Here is a 16,929-nt window from a genome sequence, read left to right on the forward strand (position 1 = left end):
TCCCACCTGTGAAGGTTGTAGAATATCTTATTAGCATAGATTTTAAGAAACATCTATATTTAAGTTTCTCTAACACACAATGCTCTGGCCATTAAATAGCCTTAGTTGCGCAAATGGCCTTAAATTAAACCAAACAAACAAACTCTGCCATCCCCTTCTTAATCTCTTTAAACTCTCTCTCTCTATCTCTATCTCTCTCTCTCTATCTCTCTCTCTCTTTCATTTATTATTTCCTTTGTCTTCGTTTCCTCCTCCTCTCTTCTACTCTCTCTCTCTCTCTCTCTCTCGGAGTCTCACTGAAGATGCAGTACAATATTGGCAAAAGTGGAAATGATAATAATTAAATAATTCTATACATATAATAATAGTGCATAAAATGGCTTTCCCGTTCTCTCTCTCTCCCTCTCTCCTCTCTCTCTCTTTCTCTCTCTCTTTCTCATTAGATCAGCATCAGTGTAATGAGTGCCTTTCATTCCTCCCTGATGTCCTAACTGCTGTTTACTGTAAATGCTTTGTGCTGATTGGAACCAGAGCTCCATTACTGCATCACGCTCACTCACACATACACAGCAGGCACAGGCACAAAGCATTCCTGCACTGATGAACTGGATGAAACCCTATCTCCCTACGTCGCTATCGGCCTTGTCGGAGGGGGGAGAGAGAGAGAGAGGTAGAGCAGGGAGGAGATGGAGACGCTTCATCTTGTGCCAAATGCCCTCTGAAGTTTACCTCTGTGCCCAGTAAATGCACACATATACACACAATGCCCTCTGAAGTTTACCTCTGTGCCCAGTAAACACACACATACACACACATACACACACATGCACACTAGTTGACGTCATTCATTGCACATTCAAGTTAGATGCCCTTTGTTGCGCACACCTTACAATTAGTGGCCTCCACGAAGGAGTGTTGGCATAGAAAACGTGTGTGTGTGTTGAAGAAGGAGGTTAGATGTGTGGAATAAGCATGCACGATTATGGAAAATTATTTTTCAGCACAAGTGTGTGTGTGTGTGCAGGTGTAAGACTGAGAGAGTGGATCACATGTCATGGGAAGTTGTCTAAGACAAAGCTCTTGCCTTATAGCAAATTACACGGATATTCTGTGTAAAGGCCATATGATGTGTATGTTCTCTGATGCTGTTGCTATAGCTTGCAGAAAGCTATAGCTAAGAAAGCATTGTGGTGCACTGCTCGGAGTGTTACTTCACCAAACTGATTGACACACACACTTCTGAGTACTGGCATGGACAATAGACCACAGTGACTCATGTGCCTCCATGCAGAAAAGGCCCCACCTGTTCTTTTGCCTGTATGTGACTCAAAGAACCCACACAACGCCAGTTACTGTATATAACGCCACTGTATTGCTGTATTGGTACTCGAAACCTCTCGGTATTAGCTGTGCCTGTACTGGGGGCATGTACTTTCTTCTGATCTCATCAGAATCTGGCCTGTCAATCAGTCAACACTTCAACTCCACTGATGTTTTAGTTTGCTGATTGGCTACGATGATCCCTCTAATCAGAACCCTGAGTAATGGGGGGGGGGGGGTGATGAGTGGAGTGCCTATTCACATGTTTAAAGAGCATGATGACCCCATCAGCACTCACAGGCCTGATGTGATGCTAATGAGCTGAAGGACTGAAACTGTGTGTGTGTGTGTGTGTGGGGGGGGGGGGGGGGGGGGGGGTCTCTGTGTGTGTGTGTGTAGAATTTCCATTGCATATTCATTTAGCAGGCCCTTTTATCCAAAGGGACGTACAAAAGGAGGAATAGCATTCAAGCTTCATTGCAAAGGAGCCCTTAGGTAGCACAATACTACTGCAATAAGCACCATCAGCAGAGGATGAGGGTGTTCTGCTGCTTTCGAGATGTCTCATAAATGTCTCGTAAATCCGCCGCCCAAGTTGGAAAGTGTAAATTACCCAGCTTTCTTGCGGCATTTTGGGCAGGCACGCCCCCTTTACCTTGGAGTACTTGAGGGTACCCCGAGGTGGACGTACGACCTTACAACAAACATGGCTGTGCCCATAGCTGAGATGAGATGACATGTATTTTTTTGCATATGTACTGTGTTGGTCATGTTAAAGTTGATGTAATGCTCTTACACACTAGATTACATTGCTGCTTCAATCCGGTCACCAATTCATGCATTGCACAGTCTTGCTGTGCCTGCAATACAATGTAACAATTTGTTTTCCAGCCGTTTAGCTAGAGGCTACATGTAGCACAAAACAATAACAATGACTAGCCTCCTGCTAATGCCCCTCGTGGCTCGAGAGAAAGGCGTTCCTATAGCCACTCATTGGTACATGTTGTACGAGTGGGTGTACGATGATTTACAAGACAAATAGAAAGCAGCATTAGTCAACATGTAGTCGAAGGAACAGGTGGTAGAGGGAGGGAAGAAGCCCTTCTTACACAGATTGTAGTCTTTTGAGTATAGCTTGAATGGGGGGAGTTAGTTAAAAGACTACAATCTTTCAAGAATCTTTCCTAACTGACACAGAAAGCCTGTCGGTTAACACACATGCACACATACTCAACACACATTCAAAATCAGATAGTCAACCCACAAAAACTCACACACTATTGGTACACATGTTTTGTCACCTCTCAGCTGTTGCAGACCAGGTGCTAATGTAAGCCCCTAACACCTTCCCCCTCAGAGTGGATTTCTTCCTGCCAGTGATGGGACCCCTAGGGGGAACATCACCTGAGAGACACACACACACACACACACACACCCCGTAGGGCTCTGTGGGGTAGCTAGTGAAGGAGAAAGGAGAGGAGCATGAAGAGAGATTCCTCCTTTTCAACATTCTGTGTATTCAGACTGTCTGCCTGTGAGCGCACTAAACATATCAATGCAATGCATATGGCAGCCAGAGCTCTTTAGAAGCAGTTTCTTGCAATGCACTGTCTTAGTGTGTGTGTGTGTGTGTGTGTGTGTGTTTGATGTATTTTGTACTTGTAGTAGCGTGTGTATGGATTCTTAACACATGCTTGTGTGCGTTTCACAGAAGCGCAAGAGGCGAGAGAAGGACGATGATTCAGTCAGCCTGTCCAGCTTCGATTTCAAGGTAGGTAACTAAGCCCTCCCATGGGCAACAAGAGTCAACACCAGTCATCCCAAGAACACAATTACACACTCACACACACTCACTCCTCACCGGCTGCATTTGTTTGTTTGCTTCTAATTCGATTTAAATGTATGCCTTGGAATGTTTACTCTGATACAGTATCCTAGAACATTAAGGTTCATTATGATTTCTTCCTAAAGAAGTCTATTATCATTGCTGGTGTGGAAGCATCATCCATTTTCCCATAAACAAAGAGGCACATATCCACACCTTTTTATAAACCTTCTTCTGCACTTAAACAACCAGAGCTGTATAGAACTGTTTAACCTGGTCAACACACTCTCATCCTCACTCTCACTGGCTCAGTCACATGGTCAACACACTCTCATCCTTACTGGTTTAGTCACATGGTCAACACACTCTCATCCTCACTCTCACTGGTTTAGTCTTGGTTCTTGAATTTCCCCTGGGGATCAATAAAGTATCTATCTATCTATCTATCTATCTGTCACCTGGTCAACACACTCTCACTGGTTTAGTCACCTGGTCAACACACTCTCATCCTCACTCTCTCTGGTTTAGTCACCTGGTTAACACACTCTCATCCTTACTGGTTTAGTCACCTGGTTAACACACTCTCATCCTTACTGGTTTAGTCACCTGGTTAACACACTCTCATCCTCACTCTCTCTGGTTTAGTCACCTGGTTAACACACTCTCATCCTCACTCTCTCTGGTTTAGTCACCTGGTTAACACACTCTCATCCTTACTGGTTTAGTCACCTGGTTAACACACTCTCATCCTCACTCTCTCTGGTTTAGTCACCTGGTTAACACACTCTCATCCTCACTCTCTCTGGTTTAGTCACCTGGTTAACACACTCTCATCCTTACTGGTTTAGTCACCTGGTTAACACACTCTCATCCTCACTCTCTCTGGTTTAGTCACCTGGTCAACACACTCTCATCCTCACTCTCACTGGTTTAGTCACCTGGTTAACACACTCTCACTGGTTTAGTCACCTGGTTAACACACTCTCATCCTTACTGGTTTAGTCACCTGGTTAACACACTCTCATCCTCACTCTCTCTGGTTTAGTCACCTGGTTAACACACTCTCATCCTCACTCTCACTGGTTTAGTCACCTGGTCAACACACTCTCACTGGTTTAGTCACCTGGTCTCCTTCCCTTTTAACCACAAGCGCAAACTGCACGGTCATCCATTACAGGGCCTCAGGCTCCGTAAAAACCACCGCACTTTGAGTAACCACACCGAGCTGCATGCAGTCGGCCACAGCAGCCCAGCCTCCCTCCCTCACTCCCTGCTCTCTGTGGCCGCGGCGGTCAGAAAGTCAAATTAGCCGTGGCTCCCAAGTAGTAAGGGTCACGTCAAGGCCACTGGTGATGCATGAAGGGCCTTGTTGTCACCTCTAAAATGCACAAATCTTACAAGTCGACTCTTGTATGTTTAGTGGCTTAGCTAATGCTCTTCTAGGAGAGTTGAGTTCATCCTCATGTGGTCCAGTAGATTTGTGGGTGTATGTTTAGCTTACTGTGTTCATGTCGTGCAGTCGTGTGTCTGTGTGTGTGTGTGTGTGCGTTCGTGTGTGTCTGTGCGCTTCTTCAGGGTTCAGTAGAGCAGATAAGCAAAGGTGAGTGATGTGACCTTCATGCTGCTCTCTACTCCCGTGTGTGTGCGCTCTCTACTCCTGTGTGTGTGTGTGCGTTCTCTACTCCTGTGTCTGTGTGCGTTCTCTGCTCCTGTCTTGTTTACATCGCTGCAAGGCCATTAGTGCTGATCTGGGGCCAGTTCTGTTTTGAGGCCTCCATCACAATTCGGCAGGTTGACCCAGGCCAGACTGTACTGGGGTCTGCTCCCGCAGCCTTTCCAGCAGGAAGCCGAGTGCCGTTGTGGACATTGTTTGCTGTAGCCAATCATTATTAAGCTGCAGTGCTCTGCTGTTATGAGAGCTTTCATCTTCCCCTGCCAGCCCTTCCGGAGTTTATCCAGGCCGGCTCCTCATCTCTGGCGGAAAGTTTGCAATCTGAGATGACTAGTGTTTGTGGTGTTTTTCTTTCGAAAAGCCTGAGTGCTGTTTGGCAGCGGACCCAAGCGTGGGTCGGTGCTTGTATTGCTGTTCATTTCCCTAGCAACCCCATATTCACAGTTTCTGTCATCGTGAGACACACCCGGTGTACTATCCATCATGAAGAGACACACACACACACACAGACACACAGATTCCCAATCCTCTCAATGACTGTCACCAAAAAATGGGTGTGTATAGACAGGCTAGACTTGACTAGAAAGAAAGCCTCCATTGTTTTTGTTTCAACTGTTTCACTCTGTATCCCCATTTGTCCGATGGTCCAAGCTGTGTGATTAGCAAGGGCGGGCACAGGGTGTCCGCGGGGTTGTAAAAAGTATTAAAAGGTAGTAAATGAAATAAGCCAAATTTAAGGCCATTTAAAAGTATTAAAAAGTATTATTACACTGCTCTTCAGAGTTCTGCAGAAAGTTCCATTCACATGAATGGGCCTTCCCAACGTTCGGGCCTATGTTAAATCTATATAAATCACCGGCAAAGTATATAATCACCGCTGTCAATGGCAACGGGTTGATTAACGTCTTTTATATCCCTCCGCAAGAATTCCGTTCGCTTATTGCAATGGAATTTCATTGAAAGGGAAAGTAAGCTAGTAAGACGTTGCCACGCAACACCTGAAACTGTCAGGTTCTATCTGTGTGGCGAACTATTTATTTTGTCAGCGAAAGACACGAAACGGTAGCAAAATCATTTTTAAAGATTCATTGTGTTAGGTTTCTTTTCTCGTTTTGGTAAGTAGCCGTGTAATAAGCGGGATAATGTATTGCCTTCAGGTCGAAGCAAAACCCCTCCGCTGCGCGTCGGGGTTCTGTTCTCTCTGTCGGGACTTATTTTCTGATAATTACCGGCGGACAATACATTATCTCTTACATAAACGTCATCTGATGAGGTATTAAATTTTCGAACCACTAACTATGAGGTTTTCCATTTGTGTTAAATGCAGGCCTATCTCCTAAAATTCGTGTGAATTTATTTATATTATATTAATTATATGTGCGAGTAGGACCTGAGCGATATGTCAGTGTGCGTTCGCGGTAAAAACTTTTAGCGACCCCCTCAAACTCTATGCTCAAACTGGATATATGGCTGGCTTACTGCCAAACTTGTTGCCAAAAGTTTGCTACCATTGACAAATTCATGGGAAAATTTAATTTTTCGGACATGTGGTTAGAGGACTCGAGATTCAAAGACTGGCTTAGGCTTTTTGGCAACAGCCAAGAGGCTTATTGCCACGTCTGTAAAAAGACAATAAATGTCACCTGGGTGGGAGTGAATGCCGTCAGGTCACATATGGAGTCTACTAGCCAGCAAACAAGAATGTGCGGACGTAGTCAGAGGTGGAAGAGTCGACTGCCTGGCTCAGTGGCTCATTGACCACGTAGGGCTACTGTCTCTCCACATAAATATGCGTCATTGAAGCTATCAGTATGTCTACGCTACCAGCTGTCATTGTCATCAAAAAAAGTAATAATTTGCGCCATCACGTTTTCAATGACACAGGCTGTAAAAGCAGCAGACATAGCCTAAACTAGGCCTACATACAGTATCACAAGAACCCATTTTCAAATTAAAAGTCCCCATAAAGGCAGAAGGCCTTTTCATTCAAACAAATATATAATTAAATGAAAGGGGGGGAAAAACAAGAATATAACATGTAAGGGGTTATTTGCAATGAGCTACCCCTGCCTTGACTACAGAATAGAGGTTAAATATAGGCCTGACAGTGTTGCTTTGTTTAGGCTATAAGATTTAACATTGTCTTCCCTCAGTAAATGTCATGTTAAGGTTAGTTTAACAGGTGTTACCTTTACATTATTCAAAGCTTGCTCAGGAGCTATAGGCTTACTCCCTTGATGTAGTATGTGATTAGATCAAAGTCCCAATAGACTTGCTTAAAATTAGTTGAATATAACAACCTGTGTACTGTAGGTTTTTATAGGCTGTATTGTAATATGCTATCAATATATTATAATATCATATATTTTAAGTCAATTTGTCAATTAGTTTCCACAAAATTCCTCAGAAGTCACCATTTAAGGGGTTATTTTTCAAAATTTTCGTCACGGGGAGCATGCAGGCCCAAAAGTATTTTATCACATGGGGCCCACATTCTCCAGCAGCACCCAATTAATAATTAGTATTTTTGTAAAATGTGACCACCTATATTTGAATGTGATACCTTGACTGGCAAATTATGAGACAGCAAGGGTGTGTGTACTGCGTATGGTCGTGGGCCTTTTTGGAAGAAAGTCCAGTAAACCTTTTCTGATTTTCATTTGTCATTTTGTCTTGATTGAGAGAGAATGATAGTGAAAGAACGTGTAGTGCTGGAGAAGTGGTGTGTGCTCTTCCTGCACATAACAATGAAATAACTTTTAATTTGGGGATTAAATAACAAATAATTGTGTATAGGCCAGTGTTTTTTTATTGAAGCAAAAAATGAACAAAGTATCCAGTAACTGTAATAATAGATACTTGATTTAAATTGTAAGCATTGCTACACTTTCTTAAGTAACAAAATGACAGTAATCCGTTACTTTATAATTAGTTACCCCCAATACTGAATTTCGAAAGGTTGCCGCTAGTTGCAGCTTGAAGTCGTGTTGGTATTAAAAAATATTGTGAAGGTATTAAAAGGTTAAATTCAAGAATTAAATTCAACTTAAGAATGTCTGTATATACCCTGGGGCACATGCACATGTGCATACTGTGAGGGTACTTGACTGTCAGTAAAAGGGGTACTGTTTTTGGAGTATCTTATGGTGTAGTAGTCTGAGAATGTGAAAGCTCTTCGATTCTGACTTCTCCGCTAGGCCCATTTATAAACAATCTCCACAGCAACCAGATGTACACAGATAATGCTGAGACAAAGTATTCTATCTAAATCATGAAGCAGTGATTCAGCACCTTCTTCCAAAAGTGTCAGTTTGGACATGTTTTTCTGGTTGTGTGTATGTGTGTTTATTTGTCCGGTCTAGCCTTCTTCCTCTGACCGAACCAGTTTCACCTGAACGTTTGCGAGGAGTCATTCTACCACTTGGATTTAGTACCCTATTGCTCTCTCACTAGCGGACCCTCCCCTCCCACTAGTGTCCGCAGTACTTGTATGGATGTGTATTGTCATAGCAAACACTGGGCACGACGGGTGACTGAATTACGGCCTAGATGAAGGCAGTTCTACGGTCAACGTCACGTCTGCCTAGTTCCTTGAAAGTTTCCACTGGAAGTGGCGCTTTTCCCATGGACCTGTAAGTTCAAGGGAAGGGAATGTTGGTTGGAAGCAGATCCTTGAAAGTCCACTTTTCCTGGAAGTGTCCAATCCAATCCCCAATGCCCAAAAGGGGTGTTCAAGGTTTTCATAGAACTAGTGTTGACGTAGACGTGTTTATTTGATTCCGCTCTCTGACCAGTATTTAGCAGACATTTTATCCAAAGTGACAGAGACTCGCAACGACAGGTTCGGGAATCACACCGGGGTTGACCAATTGTCAGGCCATGGCGCTATCTGCAAATGGTTCTAGGTGCTTCAAAAGGTATGTGTTTCTCAGAGAGGGCGGTTGACCAGGGCTGGAAGAGTGTGAAATCCACTGGAGCATTTCTAGCTTTTAGAATCAAAGGGTTTCTCACTAGAGCTGTTCACTAGAGCAGTGTGGTCTTTAGCGGGGATGAGAAGGTCAGCTCTGACACACACACACACACACTCTAGAGCAGTGTGGTCTTTAGCAAGGATGAGAAGGTCAGCCTCATAACAGCTGATAGGACAGCCAAGCTTTATCCAACTGTGGCTGGAGCACTCACTGTTACAGTAACGCACACACAATAACTCGCACGTGTGCACACACACACACACACACACTACTTGCACGCACAAAGATTGATTGTGTGTGTCAGGAGAGTTCCTGCCGAGATTGAAGACTTCCCCATGGCCACTCTGCTGCTTGGAGGAGGAAGTGAAGCGCTTTTGGCAAGAAGTGTTTGAGAGGGAGAGGGAGAGGGAGAGGGAGAGGGAGAGAGAGGGAGAGGGAGAGGGAGAGGGAGAGGGAGAGGGAGAGGGAGAGAGAGGGAGAGAGAGGGAGGGAGAGAGGGAGAGGGAGAGGGAGAGGGAGAGGGAGAGAGGGAGAGAGAGAGGGAGAGGGAGAGGGAGGGAGGGAGAGAGAGGGAGAGAGGGAGAGAGAGAGAGAGAGGGAGAGAGAGAGAGAGAGGGAGAGAGGGAGAGAGAGAGAGAGGGAGAGAGGGAGAGAGAGAGAGAGAGAGAGAGGGAGAGAGAGGGAGAGGGAGGGAGAGAGAGAGAGAGGGAGAGAGGGAGAGAGAGGGAGGGATAAAGGAGTAATAATGTTCAGAGGGAGGAAGAGCGGCAGGATACAGTATAGTTCGGCAGGATACAGTATAGTTCAGCAGGATACAGTATAGTTCGGCAGGATACAGTATAGTTCAGTCGTCATGACACCTTGTTTTGTCACATTCTCTGGTCAGTAGGCGAAGGGTCATGTTTGTCCAAGCAAGTGATTTTGTTTGCGAATGTGTGTGAAAGCATGCATTCTGATATGCAGTGTATTCATAGGTGTGTGTGTGTACATGTGCGTGAACTTTGTCGGTGACTGAGCCTGTCCAAGGGATTGAGGTAGTGTATTTTTATGATTGTGTGTGTGTCTGCTCTCTATCTGATTTGAGGTTTAAGGGTGCGTGAATGCTTGCTAGTTACCTGCTGTGTTTGGTAGCAACAGCACCTGAAAGGAACTTAAATAAACTGTTGAGCAATATCCGGAAGTGTGTGTATGAGAGCGTATGAGCGAGACGGAGAGAGATATTCAGGAGCTGTATTTGCTAGGCTCCTTGCTTGAAGAGAGACACACTCCAGTTGGCCTCTAATAGTGTTCTATAGAACTGTTTGTCTCTCTATCTACATTCTTTAGGCCGATTTTATTTTTGCCATGTGTCTCTGGTCTACTTCCTCCCTTTCACTTCAATTTATAAACCATCTTTTGACTGCAAGAACATTCTGTTTACTCCCTAACAGATGATGTCCTCATCCAAGCAGGGTGTGGAGTTCTGTTAAAAGCAGGCCATGCTATCAAGGTGCTCTCTGCAGTATGTGAACGAGCCAATAAGTGTGTGTGTGGTTTTTCTGTGTGTTTGTCTGGGAGCTTGTGTACTCAGCCTCTACTTCTAGTGGAAATGTATGAAGGGGAGCGCAAGCAGTTCCAAAGGGAAGGGTATGCAAGGTAGGTTGTGCCAGGTCTAAAGGGTCAGCAGAGACCTGCACACTGTTGCAGAAGCTCCCAGGCCCCGTTTACACGTACATGGTTATTTTGAAAAACGTTTCCCTTTGTTTGTGTTCTTCGTTTACACGCAAACGGAGAATTCGCCTCTGAAAACGTTTCTTTCTAAAAAAACTCCGGCATCCGGAGTGGAGATGGGTGCTGGAGTGGAGAACTTTGGTTGCAGGTTTGCATGTGAACTGACAAAAATGGAGGCATCACATTTTTCACACAGCGCTAGATCTTGTACCTGCGCCAAAAGTGCAACTGATGGTTCCGTTTTCATTTGGCTATGGTGATCATGGATGCATTCAGAGTAGCAGTCACATTTATGTTGGTGCAAACCCTTTTAGTCTCTTTGCATTTGCAAATACAGTTGCACAAAAGAGAAAGAGGATGTGATTGTTGCTATTTTCAGGATTCTGATTGGCTAACGTTGGCTTGAGCTTCTCGTTACACTGCCACCTACAGGTTTGGCATGCTCTTGAAGGCATATACACGGGTTAGTATAAACGACAACTTTTCTGAAAACTGACGGGTGTGCGCGATGTTATTTTTGAAAACGTAGAGGGTGAAACGTGAACAGGGTGGTGAGGGTGAAATGATAACAGACGGCCACGTGTAAACGTAGCCTTAAAAATGAGTGTGCACAAGCAACATTTAAAAAAGGCACAGGTAGGCTCATCTGATTGGCTGACTCAAGGTAGATGGGCTCTGTCTGAATGTGTTGAAATGTAAAGCTACAGGGCTCTTTTGATCATTAGAGCCAATGCTGCTCCTGTGCTTTGAAATTCTTGTTTTTAAGCACTGTGTGGTTTTTCCTCTATATGCTAAGCCACAGGGACACTTCAGCATATAAATAACATTTCTGGTGATGCAAGAAATGGTGCCTTTCTTCATGAAATCAGACTCATTCTTTATGATTTCACCACTTTCAAGGAAATAAGATAAGGCTCCATGTATTGTTTTTAAAACCTTCCGTTGGATCACAGTCGAGTTTCTTGTAAAATACCTGATTGTAAAGTTGTCTGTTAATTTCAGTATCATAGTCACACATGTTCAACACTACTATAGAGCCGCCTTTCTCTGCGGGTTTAACAATCCTTATTAAGTTCAGATAAAGCCTTCCTATGATCTATTGGTAGGTTGTTGTGGACCTTATATTCTTTTTTCACAGAAAGAGGTAGGAGGTAGGTAGGGGTAGGACATCCCTTTTAACTAGGCGACAGTAGGTTGTTTTAAGAGAGGCATTTCTATTTTTAGGAGGGACAAAGGTGGTTTTTATTTTTTTTTTTTCCTCGTAAAAAATGTTGCTTTAGGCGCTGCGGCGCAGCAGGCTACAGTGTCCGTACCATATACGGGTCCAAGTGCCCACGGGGACCCAGGTTCCCACCCACCCCATCTCTCTCTCCCATTCACTTCCTGTCTGTCTTCACTGTCCTGTCACAATAAAGGCAAAAAGCCCAAAAAATACTCTTTAAAAAAAAAAAAAAAAGATTTTGCTGTACATGTTTGAGACTCAGACTGTAGGTTTGACACGTAGTGTTCTAAAAACATTTTTAGAAAAAAATCAACATAGGCATTGAAGTCACTGCAATATTGGTAGGGACAAAAGACAAACCTTTACTTCGAGCTTCTAGACAGCTTGGAGACAGTTCTAAGTCATAATTAAATTGTGAATAGGACTTTACTATCGCTGACCTGAGCTTGTTTCTGTTGGCTGGAACTACACACTTGCCTTTAATGAGCTTGTTTCTGTTGGCTGGAACTACACACTTGCCTTTAATGAGCTTGTTTCTGTTGGCTGGAACTACACACTTGCCTTTAATGAGCTTGTTTCTGTTGGCTGGAACTACACACTTGCCTTTAATGAGCTTGTTTCTGTTGGCTGGAACTACACACTTGCCTTTAATGAGCTTGTTTCTGTTGGATGGAACTACACACTTGCCCTTAATGAGCTTGTTTCTGTTGGATGGAACTACACACTGGCCTTTAATCAGGTCAGTAAAGCTGATCTGCTGTGATCCAGGGGACCAATAGGGATGACTGGCAAGCAGGACGGCTAACGACTTACAGGGGTCTGACAGCTGATTGAGGCACACAGACATCCGAGGCCACCCACTGTGTGTGTGTGTTAGTGAGAGAGTGTGTGTGTGTATGTGTTGATTGAAAGATGGTACCATACTAGACGTGCAAATAGCTTGGCCTCTGGTTAGGATTTTCCTCCTATTGAGACAATGCAAAATTGCCACACCTTAATTTTCCTGGCAAGTAATTAAAAAAAAATATTACTTACTTGGAAGCGGTGTATGGTGCAATGCACTTGTGACAGATTGAAACAAGAAGCCAGTTAGGATGACTAACCTTAACCCACCTAAGAATGTTGTCTGTGAATGTGTCTGACCGCTGGGACACTTGTCATTTCCACACTAGCCAGGACAAGTTTGTTGAGTTGCACTTCTAGTGATTACCAGAGGCGATTGCTCTGAGACTACAGGGGAAGCTCAGCCTCCTAAAATATCACAGAACATTTCAGTAAATAATACTGTATTACATAAGCCTACTATTCCAACTAGAACATGCTAAAAACAGTGTTCAACTTCATGGCTAGTTCGTTCAGCAGTAAGGTTTTGCTGGTCATCTATCATGATTTAGCACCCCTAATATATTGCTGTGACGACACGATCCATCAAAAACCCATAGACGCTCGGCTTCACTGGACTTTCCATGGCACTACAGAGTGGGCTGATCTCAGTGCAAAAAAAATAGATGTTTATTGGACAAACGCCACAAAAATAGTTTCCAGGGAAGCCCGGCGTCTCTGGGAGTGAATGGGGCAGTGGGACGGCCCGGACTCCAAGCTTCTGTATGATGATTGCAGGAACCGGCATAGTGGCTGGACTCTTTTTGATTGACAGCATATGTCGCGATCGGAGAGTAAGAGTTTCAAGTTCAGGGATGCGTTTAACGTTAGTGTTGGCAGTTGAAGTCGAGAGGCACGGCAAGTTGCAGCTCAAATTCTCATATATTTGTGAGCAATACAATCTGTTTCTATTTGTCTTTGTACATATCCTACTGTAAATAAAACCCTAATGTGGAGTTACAGAGTTTGTGACTTGCTTTTGTTTCAGTTGTACACAAAATACACAAAATAAAACAGCAAGGAAGATAACCGTACAGAATAGTCACAGAGAAATAACTCAAGTAGGCTACAAGATGGCCTTAATTACTATATTAATTTAAACTCCCCCCAAAGTGAACTGGTATAATGTAGCCGAGCCAGTTGCCACGTCCCAGAAGTCTAAACTGTTTGTGGTCTCATGTTAATCTGGGTTTGGGGATCACTTTTGCCCTCAAAGAACAATGTAGTACCATAATAATATTAATTTAATAATTGAGCAATTTTTTAGAGCTTCCTCTATTCCAAAGAATCATAAGTGACTCAACGAACAAACACACACACACATACACACACTTGCATTGACACAACAAAGTAGGTATACAGCAAGTGACCAGTGCATGGTTTGAACCTCAAACTTCAAGCTTCATTTGCTACATGCAGTTCACTTTTTTAGCAGCAGAGGGTAACACTCACACAGTCACATGCATCACTTGGCTTGGACACACTGGAATACACACATGGCCGGTCTCTGGCACAACGGCATCACCCACCAGACACACACTAACTCCGAGGCAATGTGAATGGTGTGAGTTGCATTGCAAGGTGTGAACTTTATTGTTGTGTGTTTGTCTGTGTGGGCATCAGTCATGTTCTCCCTAACACCTCTGCAGATGTCCTGTTTTAACACCTCAGCATTGAGCCAGGAGGGCGAGTTAAGGGCTTCCACTCTGAGTGCACATATGTATGTGTAATAGGCAAATGGAGAAGAACACACACACACACCGACACAAAGAGGAAGGATGGGAGCAAAGTTTTGGCCTCAAGGTTTAGGTACTCCTTTTAGCATCAGTGCAGGTGCTCTCATTACTTTAACATTACACACACACACACACACACACTTTGGTCTGATTATTAAGTGAGTAGTTTGTCACTTGTGTATTGGGCCCTGATTGGCTGTCTGTTTCCGTGGGTGGAGGGGGTTTCACTCCTGCGATTGATCACCCCCTTCTGATCAGAGCATGATAATGGCCCTCATGTCTCTTTTTAACACACACACACACACACACACACACACACACATCAATATGCACATATTAACCAAACAAAGCTTTTCATTTAACACCTCAATCTGCATTAAGACTTTCACTGAGCACTGAGACTTTCACTTGAGATCTCACCACAGATGCACAGAAACACACACTCACAAACACAGACATACACACACACACACTCAAACACAGACAATAATAACATAATTTAATAAACACAGTACGTGTGTGTGTGCCCGCGTGTGAAGGATGGTTCTTCATGGAAGTTTTTCTCAAGGAATGATTTTCTCAGAGGCCCATATCCTTTGTAAGTACCGCAAACACCTCTCGAAATATAACTTGCAATTCCAACTACTGTTTATAGTTGTACTGTATGTATGTGTGTGTGTGTGAGACAGACGTGCACAGAGCCTGTGGGTTGGCTTGGTCATCCCAGACACCCCCCGGCCCGCCCCCTTCCACAGTAAAGCCACAGAGTGCTGGAGGCTATTGGGGGCGGGGCTGTACTATTGTGCCCCTCCCACCATGCTACTCTGGAGTACTTTAGCCCTCCCTTGCACGCCTCAGACCTCAGAACCAAGTCAGAGAGTTTAGACACACCACCGTGCTGTGTGTGTGTGTGTAGAAGAGTTAGTCTTACTGAAGCGAACAAAGAGGACTAAAGGGACATGTTGTTGTAGCGGTGACTTTTCTTACATTCTTCCATTTTGGATTTTGAGAATTCTTCTGGGCAGTGTATTTTTCTGTGGACTACCTGAGAACTTTGCGGAACAGCAGGCGGCGATATAGGAAAGCAACGCCGACTTGTGAGTGGATTTGTGTTTAAGACATGGTGGCTCACGGTGCCAAACGCACTCTGCAGGTGATCGACTTCCAGAACCAGTGCAACAAGGACAACGAGGTGATCACCCTTTCTCTTCTACACACACACTTATTTGTTAAATATTTATAGGAGTAACCCTATAGGGTGTGTGTGCGTGTGTGTGTACAGTCATTAGGTAATGTTCTCTCCCCCGCTGGCCCTTATCAAAGGAGGCACTGAATCAGCACCTAACCCTACTCCTTATCATTGTGTGTGTGTGTGCGTGTGTGTGTGTGTGAAAGGAGGGCAAAGGTCTCTAGAGATGGTTGTACTTTAGTTTGTCTGGAGTTTAGGTAGCGCTGGTGAGAGTCATCAGCTTAGTACAGCCCACACTGCCCTGACCGACAGGGCTCCAAGGGTGCAGTTTCTCGGTGTGTGTGTGTGTGTGTGTGTGTGTCTTTGCCCCTAGGGGCTTGGTGGTTCTGAGGTGTGAGTGCATTCCTGCAGCTGAAAGGCCATTCTAGCAGCAGAAGGTACTGACCAGGTGTCCCTTTTGCACCTCTCTCTCAACTCCCTTCCCCCACCCTGTGTGTGTGAGTGTGTGACTACTTCGGGGAACAGAAGCAGAAGTATCCCGGAGTGTGTGAATGAGCTGTGATTTTTACATCCGATTTCATGGCTTTGTGGATTTTTGACGTGGCTCTGGTTCCTCAATCACACTTCCTGTGGTTGTGTGTGGTCACTGAGGTTTTTATGGAGTTTACGTAGTGTGTCTGTCCTGAGTAAACGTTCGCACTTGGGACTTGTGATGCATAACGGGCTTTGTGGAATCTGCTGAGCTTCAAGTCAATGATGGGTCAACGGGAACACACACACACACACCCTTAAGCCCACTGCTGAAACATGTGGTCAGTATAGATTAGGCTCTCTGTGTCTCTGTATTCGAGCAGAAACCAGAACACTACCTGGAACCCTGCCTTAATGCAGGCACTGTGTGTGTGTGTGTGTGTGTGTGTGGGCATGTGTGTGAATGGCTGCTGTGTTTCCCCACTCTCACAGAGACAAGCTGAGACACACACACACACACACACACACTCAAATCCTCCATATGCATGTGCATGTGACTGAAGTGGGGTTCTTTGTCTGAGTAAGATGAATATGCACACACACACACACACACACACAAACAAACTTGTGTAAAAACCTGTAATTACAACTGGTGTGTCTTGCACACACAGGAGAGGTGCAGCTCCAACGCCTTTTGGTTTTGAACTGCGCGTGGGAACCCAGCCAACTATAACACACACACACACACACAGAGCCGCTCAGGTGTAGAGCTACTCTCACGCAAGGGTCATAACTACTTGCCTGAACAAGACCACACACAACCCCCTTCTCCCCACCTTTGTGTGTGTGCGGCGGTAGAGCACACTGGGCTGAGAGGTTTACACACACACACACACACACTGGGCTGATGAGAGGTTAACACACACACACA

General features: G+C 44.5%; 1 protein-coding gene across 2 annotated transcripts in view; it reads left to right on the top strand.

Moving 5' to 3' along the window:
• Window positions 1–16,929, top strand: part of net1 (neuroepithelial cell transforming 1) — a 29,865-nt gene that overhangs the window by 6,096 nt on the left and 6,840 nt on the right. Inside the window, exon 3 of one of the 2 annotated variants that reach the window (XM_042080823.1) lies at window positions 3,032–3,091. In XM_042080823.1, the coding sequence (XP_041936757.1) occupies window positions 3,032–3,091 (60 nt within the window). Of the gene's footprint in view, window positions 1–3,031; window positions 3,092–15,193; window positions 15,531–16,929 lie in introns of those variants that run through there. The other variant, XM_042080824.1, reaches the window with a different exon arrangement.

Source organism: Alosa sapidissima, chromosome 23 (genome assembly GCF_018492685.1).
Source record: "Alosa sapidissima isolate fAloSap1 chromosome 23, fAloSap1.pri, whole genome shotgun sequence".
NCBI classification, from domain to species: Eukaryota; Metazoa; Chordata; class Actinopteri; order Clupeiformes; family Clupeidae; genus Alosa; species Alosa sapidissima.